The sequence below is a fragment of the Lycorma delicatula genome, chromosome 2 (genome assembly GCF_047948215.1).
Source record: "Lycorma delicatula isolate Av1 chromosome 2, ASM4794821v1, whole genome shotgun sequence".
Taxonomy (NCBI): Eukaryota; Metazoa; Arthropoda; class Insecta; order Hemiptera; family Fulgoridae; genus Lycorma; species Lycorma delicatula.
Genome location: NC_134456.1, coordinates 22,668,664 through 22,692,979, shown reverse-complemented (window position 1 = coordinate 22,692,979; position 24,316 = coordinate 22,668,664). Strand labels below are relative to the sequence as shown.

The 24,316-nt window shown below is 32.4% G+C and overlaps 1 protein-coding gene across 1 annotated transcript in view; it reads right to left on the bottom strand.

Moving 5' to 3' along the window:
* Positions 1-2,313: 2,313 nt before the first annotated feature.
* The window catches only part of ScpX (Sterol carrier protein X-related thiolase), a 41,691-nt gene continuing 19,688 nt past the window's right edge, over positions 2,314-24,316 (bottom strand). Inside the window, exons 4-9 of the mRNA XM_075358456.1 lie at positions 17,913-18,103; positions 12,120-12,357; positions 7,649-7,904; positions 5,488-5,641; positions 4,757-4,986; positions 2,314-3,848 (exon numbers count right to left, since the gene is read on the bottom strand). Of these exons, the coding sequence (XP_075214571.1) occupies positions 3,658-3,848; positions 4,757-4,986; positions 5,488-5,641; positions 7,649-7,904; positions 12,120-12,357; positions 17,913-18,103 (1,260 nt within the window). The 3' untranslated portion in view covers positions 2,314-3,657. The remainder of the gene's footprint in view (positions 3,849-4,756; positions 4,987-5,487; positions 5,642-7,648; positions 7,905-12,119; positions 12,358-17,912; positions 18,104-24,316) is intronic.

Below are 24,316 nucleotides of genomic sequence, written 5' to 3'. Positions count from 1 at the left end.
TATTAGTCAAACCATGTTCTGAAAATTCAAAACCTGGCGACTCATTGGAAAGTTAATATTAACACATTGTGGGTTTAAATGTCATTCATTTACCCTAGTTCCCGGGCATTTAAACCAGGATCTTTAAATTTTTGCATGCATTTAGAAAAAAAATCATATCTTCACTCACCATTGTCCAAATTCCACGAAGCTTGTTGAAAATCATGAGGGAAGGTTCTAGTATTGTTTCAAGGTGTGGTACCTCTGAAAGCAGCATCCTTTATGAAGTAGTACCTGGCAAAACTTACAAATGTACCTTGTTTCTTTCCTAAGTTTTTTGCAGCACACACTCTACATGCTCTTGTAGGATATTTTTTCTCTCCACAACTAAATAACATCAAGCGCATGTTACTTCATGTCACCACTCAGTCTGTGTGGGGGTCACTAAATGGGGCAAGTTTGGTTGATTGAGAAGGATCTGGAAGAACACTGTCAGTGTATAAATCTTGTGAGGGTTCCTTTACTATCAGTGTCCAATTTTTTGCCACAGCCAAAAGAAAGTTCTTATACGTAATTTTTTTGGGGGGCTCAAATAATTGTATATTCTGAATAAATTGAAAAGACCCACAATTAATTAGGAAGAGAGCCACCACCTAGTACCATTTTCTTGTGTTTCTCGTAATTGAGTAATATGACAAGTACTGATCTGCACGATCTACACCTTTCATATGGTGGTTGTATTCTAAAATGCATACAGGCTTGGATATTTCATCTCCTGTTCTTCTGTCCCTTTTACCAGTTGTTTGCTATTACTACCATGGATTGTTAAAAAAATCATTCTGATCTCCCTTTTATCTTTCCACCCAACAAGTAGCACATCACCCTTACGGACAAATGTGGATTACCCTTTTTCCAAGTTTTTCAATTTAGGTTTCAAAATGCACGGTAAACCTCTATTAGCCCTTATTGTTCTGGTTTTGTTTTCTAATAACCTTTCAGCAATTGAAACACTATTAGAATAGTTATCTTGCGTATGTGATTCCACAAACCAAGATTACAATCAAGGACAGAAAGAATAGCTTCTTCCAATTTTACCTTCTCCAGTGCACAGTTCCATGTTACAAACATAAACTGTGTCACTTTCACATACCATTCTAATAACCTATATTTATAATTTTGGTAGGATTGTATGTTTGAAATTGCAGCCTATCCTGCCAGGGAATAATTCCTTCATCTAAAGACAAATTTTGCTTGGGTTTATAAACAGTTTTGAATTTATCCAGAAGATATCAAAAAAGAGGTGTAATTTTGTACAACATGTCTGTGTTATTTCTTGCTTGTTCATTGTCACTAAAATGCCAAAACTGCCAAATTTGTTCAAATATACCTCTGCTCATTTTAGAAAAAAATTGGCGTTTCAATATGAGTCAGTGGTCCAGTAATCTCTATTGCAGTCTTTTTGTACTTGTCCCATTACCAAATGAAGGCCCAAGAATGCTTTTATTTCATTTAGTTACATCTTTCCATTTGAGAGTTTTAGGTGACTATCTATGTACTCCTATGATTTGTTGATGGTACCTGTTTGTTTCACTACACATCATAACAAAAAGATCTTCCACAAAAATTATTTCTATAATATAATTTATATTTTCCTTATTAGAATCCTAACACCTGGAATACCCTCAAAAGTTTCTAAATTCAGTAAATTGTCTATAACTTTCCATCGGTTACCTGAATTTGAGTCATACTCGAATTGGTTGATTCTGAATTCGAACTAATATTCAATGGCACTGGCCTTTTACAAGTACTTTGATGTATAACACTTACAATATCACTAGAATCCATGTCTTATCTTCACTAGGACAATCTGATAGTATATGATAAAGTAATTCGCTTAATTCATTAACTTTTTCGTTGCACTTACGATTTACATCCATCAACTTGTGCAACACCATTTTTAGACTGGCTGTAAATCCCCTCTTACACAGTTGATATGAATGGCATCCTAAGGTCAAGCACGAATGGGCATTCATTAACAAAACACATGTGTACATGTTCAGAGAATATTCAGTCAAGGCTATAAACCTTTAGAACCAATAAGAATTACACAAAAAAAATATAAAAGATGACATGAGAGTTAGCACTGCACTAAACCTGGTGATTCTCGTGAACGGTCTTTTGACAAAACAAGACAAATCACGAGAATTCTCGCAACTGGTCCACAATGTGTTAATAAACCCATAAAATATCACAGAGCCATAAAAAGTTGCCAGTCTAACTTTACCTGTAGCAAGAATTTCACTAATACAAAGGTTATGAAAAGAATTAAACAAACATGAGAAAACACTATATTTTTTTAAAAGTATAATTAACAAACTCCATTTAAAAGTTACATCAGACTAACCCAGCACCACACACTGGTGGAATTAAGAAAAATACAAAATCTTAAAATAATACCCCATACCTGATTTGAAAAAGTGGTTGTGTAAATATTTTTCATTACAATTTGGAGCTTTTACAACTGATGTTTATGAAATTATTTCAATTCAGAGATTATGTATACTAACTCTTTTAACTAAATTTTTCATTTGAACAAATTGTTTTTTTATCAGTATATATTATATTCCTACCGGCAATTATTTAACATACGTATACATAACAAAAAGTAAGTGACACCATTTAATTTATTGAAAAAAAAATACATGTTACAATTATGTCAATAATTCATAGCAAGTGCTATTACTTTTCAATTCAGAATAATCTGTTATGTAAAATTTAAAAAAGGCACTTCTAAAATCACAAGATCAACTGCACAACTTAATTTTAAAAAATGCTTAAACCAAGGTAAAAAAGCACATATAAAAATAATACATAAGACATAAAACTGGGTATAAACTACAAAATTATCAAGGAATGTTAAAAATACTGATATAAGATTACCACAGAGATTAAAAATATTTGTAAAAATATTAAATAATTTTGAACTTTTAACAATCGATTAATAATAATCTCTAATTCATCATAATGAAAACGAGTTATTATTCTAATTTTATAGTTATTAAATACTTCCCATAATAACATTAAATGAATGTAGATGTTATAATTTTTATATTACTTTATAAAATTTAAAAAGTAATATGATGACAGTTTTAAAAATATAACTAAAAATACAGTATAAAAGTTATATACAAAAAATACACTTACAATAATTATTTTATTCAGTCATAATACCTTTACCCTAACAACCTATATTGTCCTTTCATTTAATATAAAATGAATTACATAAAATAAAGTTATTTTAATAAACTTACTGTACCATCAATGATAAGAATTGTTTTTCTAGTAACACCAATAATATTGCACGTAAGATATAATACACCTGTCATAATATTAATTCACTCATGCCTAAATGTAACAAATGAGAATAAAAGCATATTTGGTATACTACATTATGATAATAAAAACATAATATACAAATTAAAAATCAATAATTATAATATATTTTGAAACTACAAAAAATTAATTTAATATATTCAGCTCGCATCATTAATATTTGTATATATAACATCATTTTATAAATATGACAAAATTTAAATTTCAATAATTATAAAATTTCAACACTGCATATGCAAACATACACAAAATTAAAAATAACTCAGAACAAAGATTAATAATTATCTACAATTTTGCACGAAGCTCTTCAATACGTGCACTAGCTTTCTTTTGTAATTCAGTTAACTTTAATGCTAATCCCATATTTCCTTGAATTTTAATTTTCCCTTGAAAGAAAGCCTTCTGGGGATTAATCTTTCCTGATATCAAATCGACTACATCTTCATCATTCATAATAAATGTAACTTCTGGTTTATCTGCAACATAATGCAAAATAATTAAAAACGCCCTCAATAAATAAAATTTACATAATTTTTTTTTAATTTTAAACAAAAATTCTAACTTCACTTTCTAAAAAATCTGATGTGGTCACCAAATGACTTCCTTGTACGTCTATTAAATTACATATACACATTTTTGATGCACTTCATTTAAACTTATTTCATTTGAAAGTGAGCTATGATCCTCAAATTCTTTAATAAAAGTGGACAGTTCCACAATTGCTAAAATATTAGTTTTTATTAACATAAAATATTTATACAATTATTAATTAATTCAATAATCTTACCTGAAATATTAGGTTAGAGCAAAAGTCCCTTGACTACTCTTTAAATAAATTGTTTACTAAATAATCCAATAATAAAAACTGATTATTCTACACCGTAAGATCAAAATTAATATTTGTAACCAGTATACAGGAGTTCACTAAACAGAATAGTTTAATTATTGTTAACTTTTATTTATACAACACACCAGAAATCTTGTGCATATTAAGCACAAGTGAAAAAAATTTCAACAATCACTTTAAATTGAATACGATAAGGTTTAAATATTTGTAATAAGGAGGCTTTAGCAGGGGAAAGAAAAATCTGAAGATGATTCTGCAGTTGAGCATTATGTATGGGCAATTGATTGTTGGGGATCAGGAAGCTACCTATCTGGTGGAGAAAATATATTCTGATGAAGAAAATATGTTGTAACATTAACTGCTGGAATACTTGATAAATGCAATTTGAAATTTTTATGTTAATACACTATATTAAAAAATCAGTTTAAAATAGCAACTCACAAAATTAGAATCAAACAGTAAATTTATTTAATAACAGTTACTATATATCTATTATGTTGTAAATATATATCATATTTAATTAACCATATCGCTCACCTTTTCCATTGTATTCAACTTTCCCTTTGCCAGTTTTAGCATTTATTATCCACATGCCTTCTTTACCACCTGGACCATTTTTAACTTTGAAACAATAAATTCCTCTAACTCTTTCTATTAAATTATCTTTATCATCTTCCATAGCACCTTTAAGTGCTTGGAATAATACATGGGCTTTAAATATAGAAGGATCTTCACTGGCACTAGTTAAATTTGACACCACACTTGGCCTGTAGAAAAAAAATTGTATCATTTTTATACATTAACAAAACTATTATGATATTCATTCATTTCCATATACAATACTACATACAGTACAATTATGTTGAATTATGATATAATGTCACATATAGTAACAATAAATGTGATATATAAATTTGTGGAATGAAAATATTTTCCATTAATTAAATGTTTAATAAAAGTAATAAGCTCATTATGATTAATGTTAGTTATTCTTATAAAGTATCCGGTCACTATTATTTAAACAAAATAACAGCTTACATATTTTACCAGAAACTAACAACAAACTTGGAGCCAAATTCTAGAAAATTAAAAAAAAAACAGAAAATAAAGAAATATTCACTCTCTATTGGTCACAACTTAACAATAACCATATCAATTTTCAGTCAAAATTTAATAATCATTATATATAAATAATTGAAACTGAAATATTAAAATTTATTCAAAATGAAAAAATTAACACACATATTTTAATTAATTGTATTAATGACCTCTGAGCTTCAGGAAAGCCTAGTCGATACAAAGCAACAACCACAGCACCACCTAGGCCTATATTATGCTGCAAAGCAAGTTTGGCACCCCTAACCTGACGTTTTCCAGCCAATCCACGTAACTGCCAACATAATTCAGCACACTGAGCTAGTCCTGTAATGAAGAAATAATAAATATCAAAAACCAATAAATATATAATTAATTCCAGTGTACAATAAAAAAAATTGTGCTTAGTCTCTTACTAAGTCAATCAATTGTACATTTTTTTTAGTTAATTTGGTTGAGGAGGAAGGGGAGTGTAAAATTGTTCAGGAAGACAAAGATATGATAAGACAGAATAAAAAAATATAGAAAAATTGAAATGTTACAAAAAATGAGTTAAAATATTTGTAATTGGTTTGATGTTCAACAGACCAACTCTGTAGTAGAGTGGATATGTTTTAGCCTTTCATCCAGAAGGTTCTTAATTTTTAATCATGGTCAGGCTTGACATTTTTCATGCAGAACAAAAATTTGATGACATTCCCATACACCTGCTATGAGCTTACATGATGAATTACTATTGTAATAAAAAAAAAATTAATAAGCGCCTCATTTTAACAATTATTTCTAATAAATTTGATTTTCAACAAATCTTCTCTACATAACATTTGAGATTTTTCCGTAATCTTTTTTTTAAATGGCTCCAATCTGCTGGAACAACTGATGTAGATTAAAGATTTTACAGTTTATATAATGTAAAACATTTATCATTATTTATTTGAAAATACTGTTTAAATCTATCATTATTTAAGTAACTATTATACTCAAGGAAAGATAATAAAAGATAATGTTAATATGAGGGTAAGTCAATTATTATCCGCAATTTAGTTATATTTTTATTTATGTTGGTAGTACTGTCATGTTGCGTAGATGATGCATGCGTGGTTTAATTGTTGTTATGTCTGTGCAGGTTCGCTGCCCTGCCGTTAACCATGGCTGTTCCGTTTTCTGTTTGCACCAAAGAAGAGCAATGTTCAGTGATCCGTTTTTTTGTGGTCGGAAGGTGTATCAGGGGCTGAAATTCATCGAAGACTTTCGGTACAGTACGGGAACAGTGTGTTGCCACAACGGAAAGTCTACGAATGGATTGAAAAATTCAAAAATGGTCTCACAAGTGTTACGCACAATGAAGGAGCCAGACGACTGTTTACCGCCACAAATGAGGAAACATTGAGCATGCACGTGACTTGGTAGACAGACGAGTAACTATTGATGAACTGGTACATTGTCTGCATATTAGTCACGGTTCTACCTATGAAATCATCCACAACAGACTTGGGTTTCATAGTCTGTGCAAGATGGGTCCCAAAACAACTCACACAATTGCATAAACAAACGTGCTTGGACATCTGCCAAAAACATTTGGATCGCTATGATAACGAACAGGACATCTTCTTAGACAGAATCATCACTAGTGATGAAACATGGATCCATCATTACGAGCCGGAGAGTAAACAGCAGAGTATGGAATGGAAACATCTAAATTTGCCCTGCAAAAAAAATTCAAGACCCAACCATCCGCCGGAAAACTGATACTTATGGTTTATTGGGACTCGCAAGGCCCAGTACTGGAACATTATGAGGAAAGGGGCACGACAATAAACAGAGCGCGTTACTACAGTGAGATGCTTACTGCCATGCTGAAGCCTGCAAATTCGAAGCAAATGCTGAGGACTGCTGTCGAAAGGTGTGTTGTTGCACAACAATGCCCGTCCGTCTGAAATGCTTCAGAAATTCAACTTTGAAGTACTGGCTCATCCTCCATATAGTCCTGATCTTGCCGTTTCTGACTATCACTTGTTTGGTCCACTCAAAGAGGCATTAAGGGGCCGTCGATTTACCTCGGACAAAACAGTGCAATCCTGGCTCGCAGCTCAACCGAAAATCTTATTTTATTGAGGGCATCAGGAAGCTTGTGCAACAATGGACCAAGTGTATTGAAATGCAAAGGGACTATGTTCAAAAATTATGTACATGTAAGTTTCTTATTTGTATTGCAATAAAATTTATAACTACATTGCAGATAATAATTGACTTACCCTCGTACTTTAACTAAGCTTTAGATTACATAACATAATGATACTTTCTGACACTACAGATTAAATAAACATACATTACCTGTTGCTCCAAGAGGATGTCCTTTAGAAATGAGTCCTCCACTTGGATTTACTACCACTTTACCACCATATGTATTCTGACCAGCATCAATAAAGTCTTTTGCTTTACCAGCAGAACACAATCCTAATGCTTCATAAGTAATAAGTTCATTAGCAGAAAAACAATCGTGCAATTCCACAACATCAACATCCAAAGGTTTATAACCGGTTTTCCAGAACAATTTATCAGCTGCATTTTTCGTCATATCATATCCTACCTAAAAAATTTTTTATTAAAAAGTAATGTATGTTGAGGAAATGAAAAAAATTGCAACATATATTTAAAAAAATTTTTGGCAGAAATAATAAATCATATACTTTTAAACTGTACATACTTATTATTAAATTATAAATAAGTGTAATATAAAAGTAAATTAATAACATCAAGATTTTGGTTTGAGAACTCTATAAGGAGTAATGAAATTTCTTTACTTTCCAAATTGAAGATATTTACTAACAATATTTTTTTTTTTTGTCTTAGTCATTTGACTGGATTGATGCAGCTTCCAAGATTCCCTATCTAGTGCCAGTCATTTCATTTCGGTATACTCCCTGTATCCACAACAATTCGTTTACATATTCCAAATGTTGCCTGCCTACACAATTTTTCCCTTCTATTTGTCCCTCCAATATCAAAGTGACTATTCCAGGATGCCTTAATATATGGCTTGTAAGTCTGTGTCTTCTTTCATCTATATTTTTCCAAATGCCTCTTTTTCCATCAATTTTCTGCAACAGCCCTTCATTTGTCACTTTATCCACCCACCTGATTTTTAACATTATCCTATGGCACCACATTTCAAAACCTTCTATCTTTTTTCTCAGGTACTCCGACCATCCAAGTTTCACTTCCATATAAAGCTATGCTTCTAAACATATACTTTCAAAAATATTTTCCAGATATTTAAATTAATTTTTGATGTAAGCAAATTATATTTCTAACTGAAAGCTGTTTTGCCTGTGTTATTTAGCATTTTATATCTCTCCTGCTTTGTCCATCTTTAGCAATTCTACTTCCCAAATAACAAAACTCTTCTACGTCCATAATCTTTTCTCTTCCTATTTTTATATTCAATGGTCCATCTACATTATTTCTACTACATTTCATTACTTTCATTTTGTTCTTGTTTATTTTCATGCGTTAGTTCTTGCGTAGGACATCATCCACGCCATTCATTGTTTCTTCTAAATCTTTTTTATTCTCAGCTAGAATTATTATATCATCAGCAAATTGTAGCATTATCTTTTCACCTTGTACTGTTACTCCGGATCTAAATTGTTCTTTAACATCATTAACAGCTAGTTCTATGGAAAGATTTAAAAGTAATGGAGATACAGAATATCCTTGTCAGACTCCCTTTTTTATTACGACGTCTTTTTTATTACGACGTCTTTCTTATGTTGTTCAATTATTACTGTTGCAGTATGGTTCCTGTAAATGTTAGCAATTGTTCTTCTATCTCTATACTTGACCCTAAATTTTTTTATAAATTCTGAACATTTTATTCTAGTCTATGTTATCAAATGCCTTTCCTAAGTCTCTATTGCGCCATGTATGTTGGTTTGTTTTTCTTTAATCTTCCTTCTACTATTACTCAGTGCTAAAATTGCTTCCACTGTCTCTATACTTTTCCTGAAACCAAGTTGGTCTTCTCCTAATACTTCTTCCTCTCCCTAAATTCTTCCGTATAGAATTCTAGTTAATATTTTTGATGCATGAATAGTTAAGCTTATTGTTTTATATTCTTCATATTTATCTGCTCCTACTTTCTTTGGTATCATAACAATAACACTCTTTTTGAAGTCTGATGGAGCTTCCCCCTTTTTGTAAATATTACACACTAGTTTGCATAATCTATCTATCACTCCCTCATCTGCACTGCAGAGTAATTCTGCAGGTATCCTGTCTATTCCAGGAGCCTTTCTGCCATTCAAATGTTTTAATGGTCTATTAAATTCAGATCTCAGTATTGTATCCTCCTTTTCATCCTCTTCTTCCTCTACAACACCAGTTTCTAATTCATTTCCTCCATAACTCTTCAATATATTCCACCCACCTATTGACCTTTTCTTTCTTATTATAAATTGGTGTACCATCTTTAAAATGTTATTAGATTTTAATTTATGTATCACACAATTCCCCTCAACTTTCCTGTATGCTCCATTTATTTTACCAATCATTTCTCTTTCCACTTCTGAACACTTTCCTTTAATCCACTCTTCTTTCATTATTTGCACTTCCTGTATATAGCATTACTTAACTGTCGATAGTTCCTTTTACATTCTTCATCACTAGCATTCTTATACTTTCTACGTTCATCCATCAGGTGCAATATATCCTCTGTCCTCTGACATCCAAGGTTTTCTACCAGTTCTCTTTGTTCCATCTATGTTTGCTTCTGCTGATTTAAGAATTTCCTTTTTAACATTCCCCCACTCTTCTTCTATATTTTCTACCTATCTTTTTTACTCAAGACCTCTTGCAATGTCCTTCTCAGAAATCTTCTTTACCTCCTCTTCCTCAAGCTTCTCTAAATTCCACTGACACCTTTTCTTCAGATTTTTAAACCCCAACCTACATTTCATAATTTAGTAATTGCCAACTCTCAGTTTAAAAATCGTAATAGAAGAAAATACACATAGAAAAAGCCTAGTAATATGGCAAGGTCTCAAATAAATTACATCATGGTTAAACAGAGATTTAGAAATCAACTTGTCAACTGCAAGGCATATCCTGGAGCAGACATTGATAGCAACTACAGTATTACAATGTAGAGATTGCTATGGAAGACTGTTTTTTTTTAGAAAACCATGCAATATGATTTACACCATCAAAAGCTATAAAGCCACTTACACTCTTTCTTGAAGTTTTATCACTTGCCCAATCAGCATCTGAATAGCTATATAATCTTTCTTCACCTTTTTTAAATTTCAGTCCTAAATCTTTGACAGTACTTAAATAATACGCTTCATTGCTTACCAAGTTTGATAAAGTTTCACTTAACAGTGATACTGTAAATGATAAATCTGGCCTTGTCATTACAACTATATATATTAGACTACTAACTAGTCGATGATAAGAAACAATAGTATTCAATTTTGATCCTTCGATTTGAAATCCAACCTCCAGTTTGACAATTTTCTATATTGAATTCACTTAACTTGATAATTATCTTGCTTTGCACAACAGTTAAGTCATTTGCTCTACTGAACTACATTCCTAAGGAACAGTTAGCCTCTCCCACATCCTTGAATTTAAATGTATTATACAAAACTGATATTAGGTCTTTAATCTTTCTTGTACCAGTAATTAATGTCATTAACAAACAATAAGAGACTTACATTTTTGAAATAATATAAATAATCAAGCTGTGACCTAAGGAAATCATTTTATTCCATTACCTCATTAATATGTTATTTCAGCACTTTGAAGTTCATACAAAACACAATTTAACTTCAATATTTCTCTAGAGCATTGAACTCCTTGTACTGTTTTTATGTAAACTTTAGAATTAAGAGTAACATTAAAAAAGCAGTAGGAACATCTATTTGTCTCAATGTCCATTGTTTCTCAGAGCTTGAGAAAGTAAAAACCTTAAAGTTGACATCCTTCAGCATAAGAAAACTTATCAAATTTATCTTCTTGTAATTGAAAGTCTCTTGCTAAAAGTTTTACTTTCCTACTACCTAAAAGAAAGTAAAAGTTTTACTTTCTTTAATTCTAAATACCCATTTTGTATCGATAGTGTCCTTGCTTCTTTATGACAAAAATAAAGACCATTAAAAAATTTTGTTTTTATTATAACAAAACATAATGAAAACAAATGAATAAATTATTTTCCCCAAAAATTCAAAATTAACTGCAATTAATCTAGTCCAACAATCAATTATTTTATCATATTTTCAAATATAATATGGTCAACTACAATATTCTGCTTAACATTTATTTCTTTCATAATAAAACCAATATTAAGTAGCAAATATAAAACAATTACTCTTTTTCATTTTTGCATAATAATGGAATTTTATTATTTTTTTGTTTCATAAAGAAGCAAAACTACAAATTACGAGAGAATTGATTTGTAAGAGCAAGCAACACAAATGAAAAAAAAGAACTCTGTAAAAACAAGGAACTGTTTAACAATAAAATGTTGGTAAATCAGTAAGTAAATCAAGGAAGACTGACAATACAAAAAACAATGACAATTCTAAAGAAAGGAAAATTATTTATTTACAGAGTTTTCTCAAAGACAAACAGATATAATAACAAGCAGTGAACTGGGAATGCAATTTTGATAAGATGAAAAAACAAAATATTTGGTTAAACAAATGTTTCTCAATAAGGTATCTGAAAATAAAAAAAGGATACCAAAGCAAGTCTTAAGAATGGACTTCAGGTTATATAACAACACAAACATAAAATTGAAACGTACCATTTTTATACAACTGTTTTCATTGAAAGTGGAAGGTAAATCAGTAGACATTTCAATTCCTACTATTTCAACTGCCTGTGCTTGAAGTCCATGTCTATAAACAAAATCTTCTGATACAACAATAGCAGCAGCAGAACCATCAGATGTAGGACAACACTGAAGTTTAGTTAGTGGTCCAAATACTTGTGGCGAGTTTAATATATCTTCCAAAGAGTATTCCTCTTGAAACTGTGAATATCTGAAAATCAGATGTACAATATCAATAACTTTATAAACGGAAAAGATTTTATAGTTAATTTTTTTAGTGAACAAGAAAAACATACAATTTTTGAACTAGTATGTCTTAAAGAAGGATGATCAATTTATTCTCTGAAGAAATACAGTAAATAAGAAACATATCTACCTAAAGAAATGGCTCTCCCAAGCAGTGAGCCTGCCCATTTCAGGGTATTAGGGCATTTTTACCAAATAAGAGCAGCACATTTTACAGTTTTGCTTTAATATACACTACAACAGAAATTGATTTTATTCCAGAAAACAAAGGCATCATCGGAGAACAGTACAGGTTGCATAAAGGAATAATTCTTAAATTTTTGTTTAATACTTTCATTGCAGAGTTCATAGACTTGCAAAGTCTATTAATAAAGAGGAAACAGTTTCATCATAAAATGCACTTTTTAAGTAAGTGTTCATCTATAAATTATCTGCCTATTAACAGAAATATTCATAAAATTTATAAATGTTTACAAGTGTAAGAAAAAATTATTACAATCACGGATGTGAATTCATAAAAAAAAGAAGTATTATTCAATTTTAAGTAGCCCAGAAGGGTTGAGATACTTTGAACTCTTTTGGACTTAAACTTTTAATATTCTCTGAATCCAAATAAAAAAAAATTTACCCAAAAGAAATTATAAAACTTTTTAACAAGTAAATCATTGTAGTAGAATTAACTGTTTATTTTTATGAAGGATAATGTAGCAAGATAGAATTTATAGATGCTTACAAAGTACCGAGTGTTTCAAAATGAGTTGGAGTTTCAAAGCTACATAATATTTCTCAAGTTTCATGTACATTAATTAATTATACATGAAATGGAAAGGTACTTCAGACAGGTTTTGCTGTGCACAAGCTCATGAACTGTTTCCTGTACCTTCCACTTGAAAGCATTAGTAATAAAAAAGTGTGAATCTCTAATTACCGTTCAACATGCATTACGTTATGATCCCTGAGTGAAGATAGTTTTCATAGTTGGTATAAGAAATTTGAAACCGCTGGCTGTATTTCTAAAGGGAAGAGTACAGGATGACTGAGTGTGTCTGAAGACAATGTTGAACGTGTAAGAGAATCTTTTGTGCATAGTCCTATGAAGTTTTTTCTCAACTGCAATATGAACCACAGAACTTTTGGCAACAAGATGGTGTGCCTGCTCACTGGGATAATACTGAATGTGACTGGTTGAATGAAATTCTTCCCGACAGCTGGATTAGTTGCCAGGGACCAGATGACAGGGCTTGTTTGCCATGGCCTTCACATTCACCTGATCTGACCCCGTGTAATTTTTTTCTTTGGGGTTTATAAAAAACAAAGTGTGAGTGTTACCGTTACCAGCTGACCTACCCAAATTGAGACACAGGGACTGAAAAAGCTGTCGCATCAATTACTCCAGACTTGCTGATTAAAGTACGGGATGAACTCTCCTATTGGCTAGATGTGTGCCGTATGACAAATGGTGCTCACATTGAACAATTACAGGAAAAGTTTTTAAGTTATTTATATTTCATGTATAATTTATCAATGTAATTAAAACTCAATAAATCTTTATATATAAAAATGTTAAGTTTGTTTGTGTATGCTTCAAAAACTCAAAATGTTCTGCACCGATTGAGCTCAAATTTTAGCACGATATATAACCCGCATCAAAGATTGTTTTTATCTATTTTTCGCATCAGTCACATACCCGCGACCGTGAGAAAACAGTTTTTTTAACGGTCAGCTGTGTACCAGTGACTGCACCATCTGCCGGAAGCATGGGGAACACTCGCCATACTAGCTAACGACAACCGCAGTCACATTTGAAACGAAACAATACCTGTTCCTAATTACATTGTTTATTAACAAAAAAAAAAAAAAAAAAAAAAAAAACGTATCCACTTGCATCTGATTCAGATTATTATACAATCTGAATTAAATATTCACTTTAATCGAGGTGCTTTTGTGTGATCGTGTCGTGATTGAGCTGCGCCTTTCGCCAAGCTCTGAATTTATTAGAAAACGACCAACAGTGGGATATATGTATTAATGACGCGTGCAACACTGCACATCCAAACCAAATTCGCGCATTATTGGCAATTATATTGACCGCTTGCTTCCCTTCATCTCCCAGAGTTATGGCAAAGATATCGATCGCACATGGCTGAGGATATTTTGCATAGAGTACGCCTAGAAAATACCAATATGACCATGGAATTTACAGAAGGCATTTACAACGAAGCATTGATAAATATTGAAGACAAGTGCTTAGCTATTGCAAATAAAGTTCTTAGTCAATTGGGAATGCCAGCACCCACCCGAGCTGCGATTGCTTCATTTGATGTGGATTTACGCCGTAAACAGAAAACATTCCCAAATTAACTCGTGAACAGAAAAGCATTTATGATCGCATAATGCAAATGATAAATGACGGAGTTGGGAGGAACTTCTTCTTGGATGCACCAGGAGGAACTGGGAAAACATTTCTCATTAGATTGATTCCAGCAACGGTTCGATAAAAAAATGACAATTATCCTGTTGCGGAATATTAATCAGCCAAAACTCTGCAACAGCACGCGACTTGCAGTTAAGAAATTGATGAATAACGTAGTGGAAGCAACAATTTTAACGGGGCCTTTCAAAGGTGAAGATGTCCTCATTTCTCGAATACCCATAATCCTGACCGATACACCATTTTAATTTAAAAGATTGCAATTCCCAATTCGATTGGTATTTGCAATCACAATCAATAAAGCTCAAGGTCAATCTTTAGAATTGTGTGGTTTAGATTTGGATGCGGATTGCTTCTCACATGGGCAACTATATGTTGCGTGTTCCCGAGTTGGCAAACCAGATAGCCTTTATATCTACGTAGACAATGGAAAAACAAAAAATATTGTATATCCACAAGTATTGCAAAATTAAACTTCTATGAAACGTAAGCTTTGTTTTGTTTCTCATTTCTCATCCATGCAACCACAATGTGCCACAGCGAAGCGTGGCGGGTACAGCTAGTATTACATAATTTTAAAACCCCGATATTCATTTTGAAACACATAGTATTATATTTAACCATTTCCATTCACAATTTTTACTTGCATCTATGAGTAGTGTTCTTAGGTGTAAGGGAAGAACTAATTAAATAATAACTTAATTTGTTAAAATATGATATGGACTCCAACATGGAAACCGCATTGAATTCATCTCCAATCATAACAGAGTTCATTCACAGATGAGTTTAACATTTAATTAGAAGATAACAGAACTCTATTATGTTAGATTATCAATAAAAATCACACTGGTTGTCCGACATTAATTTTTTAATGTCTTGACAGATCAATGATCTAAAATATAAAATGCATTCACAATAACGTTCATAAGTTGGTGAACGATAGGATTATAATGGGACAAATAAAACATGATAGGGAACTTTTCAGTAAAAGTAGCTAGCTTATGGTCCAGAGGAATTAACAGATCCCATTAAGAAACAAGAACCTATACTTTTTTACAAACAGATGCAACGGCTACTTAATGGAGTTAGTGGAAGTGATTATATCATACTGTATGGTGATTTTAATGGTAGAGTGGGGAATTAAATGTATTCCCCTATTCCTAAATGTATTTGCACTTTTGGAAAGGACTACCTCAATAAAAATGTTAAGAGACTGAGAAATTTTGTTACCATAAAAATAATAAACAACTTTTTTCATGAAAAGAACATCCATAAGTACACTTGATTCGCAAGTAGGAATAGGTCAAAGATAGACTATATCACTGTTAATCAGAGATTGTCAAGTAAAGTTTGAGATGTAAGAGCACTGAGTGGAGTTGACCTGTTTTCAAATCATTTCTTACTGGTTGGTAAATGAATCTGTTTAAACATTCGAAACACCCACCAATTTCTGTTGTAGAAAGGAACATGGAAGATAAGGCTTTTAAAGTATCATTCTTGAGAGATGAAAGTATTAAACCCTATATAGAGGAAGAAAATTTTGCTCAGTGTTACTCCTATCAGATCAATGAACTAACAACTGATGAGTTACAGGAGGTAATTAAAAACATTAATAATCAAAAATCGCTGAGTCCAGATGTTGTTAATGTAAAATTGGCAAAATATGGAGGATTACTGCTGCATACAAGGTTGTTACATTTGTGTAATGTTTGTTGGAAGTCACAAAATCCTCAGGGCTTGGGGTAAGTTCAGTGTAATTTTGTTATTTAAGAAAGGATCACGTGCTGATCCCAATAATTATCAAGAAATCAGTTTGTTAGATGTAGATTACAAAATATATGCCTCCTTGATGAGTATACGTATTATGATGTCTACTTACCATGAATGGTTTTTGAGAAACACCAAAAATTTAACTGTCCTTACATCTGGTCTTTGTATATTGGGAAAAGTCATTCAACAACGTTTGTAGATCTATGATGCGAAATATGTTAGATAATGGATATCCCAAACATCTTGTAACTTCTTTTGCTGGTTTATATTCCGCAACGACTATTATGATTGACACAGGAGATGGGTAGATAGTTAGGGAGTTGAGGATAACAACAATTTTCAACTAGGTTGTAAATGTCATCACCGATATTTAATATATATCTGGATGAGCTACTGACTATTTGGCAAGGTAGAGTTGACTCTGGTGTACATTTTGGACAAGGAGTTTTTCTTAATTTTTAACATTTCCTGATGATACAATGATTATTCAGGAAAGAGAAGACAAGGTGCAAGTGGCAGTTCATCAGCTCCATATCCTCAGTAAAGAATTCCAATATGAAAATTTTCACAGCAGAAATCTAAAGTTATATATAATCTTAAGCGGAAAATGGCCTTTATGTTCCAAAAAAGTCATCGATAGGAAATTTCTGGAACGGGTGGGAAACTTCAAACATATAGGGCGTGACATGTGCTTTAATTATGTACAAGATATAAATGAACAATTGGCTAAATTTAATGTGGTTTGTGGTTTGATATGTTACACTTTAAAAGGTCAGACCAGAAAGGACACCCAAATTAGATTTTATAAAACAATGGTCACTCCTTTACTAACATACGGTAGTGAAGTGTGAACCAATAGAATATTTGATGATTCCTGTACACAAGCAGCAGAGATGAGGTTCCTTTGAAGTATAAAGGGTTGTATGAAAAAGGACTGTATTAGAAATGAAGTCATCCGCAAAGAGAATAAGATACAATCAATCAATGAAATGATCACACAATATCGAGAAAGTTGTACAAGTTACCAGTTAGAAATGCCTCAACATAGATTGCCACTGAAGATGTGGTATTATAAGTCGGATGGAAGAAGAGATGTAGGCAGACTGAGAAGCTGATAGGCGCCGAAACAGGCTAATCAAGCTTATAATGTGGAGGAGGGAGATTCACAACAATCATTTATTAGTGTACTGAAAGAGTAATTTAAAGTCCATCTAACTTCAGAATAGATTTAAACAATACCAATTTAAATTATGAAGATAATTTAAATTGGTTTATGCTTTTTAAATTATTATTTGCTAAGTTTATGTATTAATACTAACGGATTATTCACAGAATGCTTATGATTCTTAAATGCAATCTTTGCTAAATGTTCAGGTTTTGTTCCATATTTATCCATGTGTTCCTTTCCTGCATTACCAAACATTTGCGCAGTAATTGGTGACGCATCCATACCTGCAATATCTGCCATCAATTCAACATGTTTATCCATTGGATTAGTTCTGTCCATAAACTGCAATGGAAAAAATCATATAAACAGAAAGTAAAAATTCACTTCTTATAATATAATAGTATATGAGCATTTATACTCATATACAAGCCTGTTAATTTTTAATTCATGAGACATCAGTGACCAGCTGTAAATTTTTTAAGACACATCTAGACTTGAAATAAAATTTTCAGCACATATTTATTGCACTTATCTATTATTTGTTTTTTCTCAACTACTCCATTAAAATATACACATAAAAGTACATTCAATGTTATAACAGGAACCAAAGTTAGCTCCCAAGCATTTTCATATATTCTCATAAAAATTTCATTTTTCAACAAAAATAAAACCTGACATATAAAAACTGTTCACAACCAAAATAAGCTGAACATGACAGGAACTTGAAAGAATAAAAAACTTGTCCGGATTCATTCCTTTTTTGTAATAATCAAATGTGTTATCACCCATATGAGGTTTGATAAAAAAAACACATGGAATTTTAGTTTTTCTCAAAAACTTTTTATTTATTCATCAATACTGATTTTGTTATCTTCAAAGTACTTCCCTTCAGACATATAATATACATTTTTTTCAACGCTTCTTCCAATAACACTGCCCAACAATGAAAATATTTCAGGCTCAAAAATTGCAACTCTTGTTCGGTTATACTACAAAAATGGCTGAAAAATAAAAAACCATCTATGGCTTTTGCTGTACCTATGGCTTGGCGGGAGCCTATAACAGATAACTGCTATTTCTGCTTGATTCCACTTACAAAGGCAGGATTGTCAACGAAGAAAAGAAAAACAGTTCAATACTCTAATCTTCTATCTGCTATTCGACCTATTCCACATACAGATAGTTTACCAGTTCCTACTCCATCCCAAAATTAAGAGCTTTAAGTAGAAAATGAAGACAATGTGGAAGAAGAACCCAACAAGCCTTCCACATCCCATGACTCTGATTTTGACGAAAAAGATAATAAACCATACAGACTGAGTCAAGCGAAATTGAGTGATCTCATTCGAGACCTTGATTTGTTAAAGGAGAAGGCAGAACTTCTAGGGTCAAGACTACAGCAATGGAATATTCTCCAACGTGATATCAGGGCTCCTAGTACAGAAATCGTCATAGGGTTTCTGCTTTCTTTTGTTGATAAGAAAAACAATTGGCTTGATGAAGTGTTTGAATTTGAATCATGATCCAACTGATTGGAGGCTATTCCTAGACTTCTCCAAACTTAGTTTGAAAGCTTCATTACTTCACAATGGCAACTGTCTTCCTTCTATTCCTGATGGTCAGGCAGTTCACATGAAGAAGACTTATGCAAACATGGAAATCCTCCTAGACTCAATCAAATATGCTGAACACAAGTGGAAAATATGTGGTGATCTATAAGTCATCACTGTACTCTTAGGACTGCAACTGATGTACACTAAATATTGCTGCTTTTTACAAATGTGGGACAGCAGGGATAGAAAATCACATTATATTCAAACAGACTGACCTGCAAAAAATCTTAACTCTAGCGAGAAAAATGTTGCTGCCAAGCCTCTTGTAGACCCAAAAGATGTTCTTCTTCCACCCCTTCATATAAAGCTGGGTTTGATGAAACATTTTGTCAAAAGTATGAACCAAGAAGAATAGGGCCTTTAAATACTTAAGAATCGAATTTCCTTCATTAAGTGATGCAAAAGTTAAGGAAGGTATATTTGCTGGGCCACAAATTCGACAACTTTGTAAAGGATCCTGAGTTTGACCGAATTTTGGAGTGGAAAGAAAAGAAAGCTTGGGAAGCCTTAAGGGAGTCATTCATGGATTTTTAGGCAATAAAGAGATGAAAACTAGTCAGTTGGTGTTAATACTTATACCAACAACTCGGATGCAACATGTGCCTTAAAATCCAATTTCTCCACTCACACCTGGACTTTTTCCCTCCTAGTTGTGCAATCGTCAGTGATGAACACGGAGAAAGATTCCATCAGGATATTTCTGTAATAAAAAAGATATCAGGGCTGTTGGAATGAAGCAATCCTTGCAGATTACTGATGGTCTGTGTGTAGGGATGCTCTGGAAATCACTTACAAGAGGAAAGCCAAAAGACAACGATCTCATGAAGCCACCACATGATTCTCTTCAGACCCAACCAATTGCTAGGTATTCTTCCATCAATTAAGAACTCTTAGAATGTAACTGCTATTACAAAAAAATGTCAAATGGACTTTCTATGTTGTTGGTATATGTAATTAAAATATATAGTTTTCTCTTAATCCGTTAAAATAAAATACTTCTACCTATTGTATATCACAGAAACTAGAGTTAATAAAAATGTTCACTGTCATGTTCATTTTTCTCAACCCAAAATTAATATGATTTGACACTCCTGAAGTGAAGGAAAGAGTTTAAAAAAAATTTTTGTTGGGCAGTGTTATCAAAGCTCCTTTGGAATGCAACTTTTAGTATGGCATTTAGCTCCTTCAGCAATTCTGTCTTTATCTCTTCAGTGTTGGCAAAAGATCATCCTTTCATGGTTCTTTTCAGCATGGGAAGTGGGAAAAAGTCTCAAGGGGCCTTGTCTGGTCCCCTGTGTCTGATCCCTCAGAGGCTGAGAGATCATAATGGTGTTGTTTTTGGCCAAAAATACACAAACAAGCAATGAAATATGAGCAAGTATATAATCGTGGTGCAATTGTTATGAATTATTTCACCACAAATCCAGGTGTTTTCTTTGGATTGCTTCACACAAACAGTGTATAACTTCCAGGTAGTACTCTTTATTGACCATATGACATGGTGGCAAGAACTCATGATACACTAAGCCATTGAAATCAGAGAACATAGTGATCAGAACTTTCACATTCAGTCAAATTTGACGAGCTTTTTCAGTCTTAGCTCCTCAGAAGCTTCCATTGGGACGATTGGGCCTTAGTTTCGACATCATACCTGTACACCCATATTTCATCACCAGTTATGTCCTGTTTGAGCAGTTCTGTATCATCATTCACATCAATCTGCAACTCCTGAGCAATGTTCAATCAGTACCACTGCTTTTGGTTGAATTCAATAGTTTTGCAACAGATTTTGCTGCCATACGTTTCATATCCAAAACATCCGAAAAAATTGCTTGGCATGAACCAAGCAATATGCCAACATCATCAGCAACCTCTCTGATAGTGATTAGGTGACTGTCTGCAATCATTTTCTTCACTTTTTTACGTTTTCATCAGTCATTGTTGATGTGCTGGGATGTCCAGGGCAGTCGTCATCTTCAATGTCTTAACAGCCATCTTGGAAATGTTTGTATCACTTGTATCACTTGCTTTATTTATAGAAGAATCACCATAAGCACAATCAACATTTCCAATGTGATGCTGTACTTTATTCCATTCTTAAAGCAAAGTTTAGAGCAAATTCTTTGCTACATTTTTTCCACAAGTTTTAAAAATCACCGACCATATGAAAACAGGTGTAGCCAATTCAGACTAACAATAAACTAAGCATCCAATATGGCTATTACTGTAAATATGTGTTTGATTTTGTATACATTTACCACATTTGTAAGCTACTTTTTTGTTATTTACTCTTTTTTCAACCGTTTATGTAATTGTTTTTTAACGGAATTAAATTTTTCCGTTACCTACTAACATTGCTACCAACATGTCACTTAGTGAACAGGAGAGGGCCACACTTTTAATGATGAGGGCTTTGGTGATCCAAATGATGAGTTAGGTCCTATATTGAAGTTTGTGAATTCTCCAGTGCAACATTTAATAATTGTAACCCTATTTCAAAAGTTATAGCGCCAAAAACCATCCAACAATTTGAAGAAACAGGGAGTATTAATAAGAGGGAGACTAAATCTGCAACAAATAATAATAAATCATTAAAGATTATGCAAGAATTTATTGAGAATCCTCATTCCTTGACTCGTACAGCCTCACAAGAACATAAAATTAGCCACAGTTCAGTGATTCAAATATTAAAAGGTGAAAATTTCAAACCCTTCAAAATTTGTCTGGTACAAGAACTTACTGAAGATGACTATGATAGAAGATTTGAGTTCTGTGAAATTATGAACAATATTTGTGCACATCCTAATTTATTAAACAACATAGTTTTTGGTGACGAGGCCACATTTTTTTTTTAAATGACGATGTAAATTGCCATAATTGTTGATACTGGAGTGATATTAATCCACATTGGTATCATGAGGCACATATACAGTATCCAGTCAAAGTAAATGTATGGGCAGGTACTTTTGGTGGATGATTGACAGGGCCTATTTTATTGATGGAAATTTAAACGTAGTATGTATGAGGCTTTGCTTCTTGACCACATCATTCCAAACACTTGAGATGTTGTTGGGCCCAACTTCCAAAACATTTGGTTTCATGTCCTGCCTCATATCAGTCTTCAGGTAAATGAAATTTTAAATGCATTTTTTCTGTTAGGATTGGCCAACTTGTCACCATTGGATTAATTTCTATGGAGCTATTGAAAAATTACTGTTTATGATAATAAGCCACAAGATATTGATAATTTACAAAGTAGAATTCAAAAATCTACAAAAAAAAAAAATCACTACAAAATCATTGAATAATGCAGTATCATCCTTTTATAACTGACTGCACACTGTGAAACAGCAGGACATTTTGAACATTAAAATGAAATATGAGGGTCATTCAATAATTAAACAGAGAAACATTTTTAGTGAAAGAAATGTTTAAATACAGGCAACTGAAACTTTTTAAATGTAAGTTGGCAACCTTACAAAGAGTGTTAGTCAGCTATCGAATTAGTATTTATGTAAACATAAAAAAAAGTCTTAGTTATGATGGCATGTCTGCTCGCAGAAAGTATTTTTGAAGAACAGTGTTCTGTGATCTGATTTTTAGTTTTGGAAAGTGTACAACCATCAGAAACATTATCTCGGTTTACAAAAAACAAAACAGCAGTAGTTGCATGAAACATGTGGAAAAGTTTAAAAGTAGCCGCAAAAGCGTGACTGACAATCACTGCTCTGAGCATCCAGTAACAGTGTCAACCCCGGTGTTAAATTCTCATATTAGTTCACTTATCTAAGATCGATGACTTACAGTTGAACAAATTGCTGAAAAATGTTGAGTAAGTGTTGGCGCAACTCATTCCATTTTTCAAAACAAACTGAGCTAGTGTAAGACCTGCGCAAGGTGGGTTCCCAGAGAGCATACAGTTTATCACAAAGTAGAGAGAATTCACATTTGCACCAAGCTCAAAAATAGTTAATGTAACGCAGTTTTGGACAGGATTTTAACCTATGATAAAACTTGGATACATCATCTTGAGCTAGAGTCCAAGCGTCAAATCATGCATTGGAAATACCCTGCATCGCCTGTCTGTAAGAAAACCATTGACAATGTTAACCATCTTTTGGACTGCAATTTTCTGTGATTTGGAGGAGCAATGCATTATTAACAGCCTAAACTACTCAGCCATGATTGAGAACAAAGACAAGCCCGCACTGAGGAAATATCCGGGATGGCAGAGGAAAGTCATGCTTCTTCTTCAAGACAACACTCGACCTCATATGGCACAACTGATACTGGAAACTATTGGCAAAGTGGGTTAGGAGCTCCTACCTCGTTCTCCTTACAACCCTGACCTTGCCTCTTCAGATTTTTATCTGTTTGGTCTGATGAAAGCTTTGTGTGTCATCAATTCAACAACAACAAAGAGGTAAAGAAAAAAGTACACAACTGGCTTCGAGATCAAGGTAAAGAATTCTTCATTCAGGGGATAAGAAGACCTGTAAAAAGATGGGACAAGTTGGTGGGGAATACATGGAAAAGTAGACAAAGAAATTATATTTATTTAATAAACCATTTTTGCTATACAGCTATTTATCTGTTTCATAATTGAACGACCCTCGTATAAATAATAAATAAGCAAATGTTATCCTTAATAAACATTCTTTTTTTAATTAAATTTATTTGATAATATCCATTTAATCAAATTTTATACTTAATAAAAATTTTTATTTTTAATTAAATTTATTTGATAATATCCATTTAATCAAATTTTTATAAATTTATTTATTTGTGGTGGTTCCTTAAATTATCAATGTATTTTTTCAATTCCAAACTTTATCCTGCTGCCATTTTGAGTACAAATATCAATTTTATATCATTTATACCATTTTTCTTGTCTTAAAGAAACCTTTATAATCTATCACACAAACGGTATTACCATTTAAAA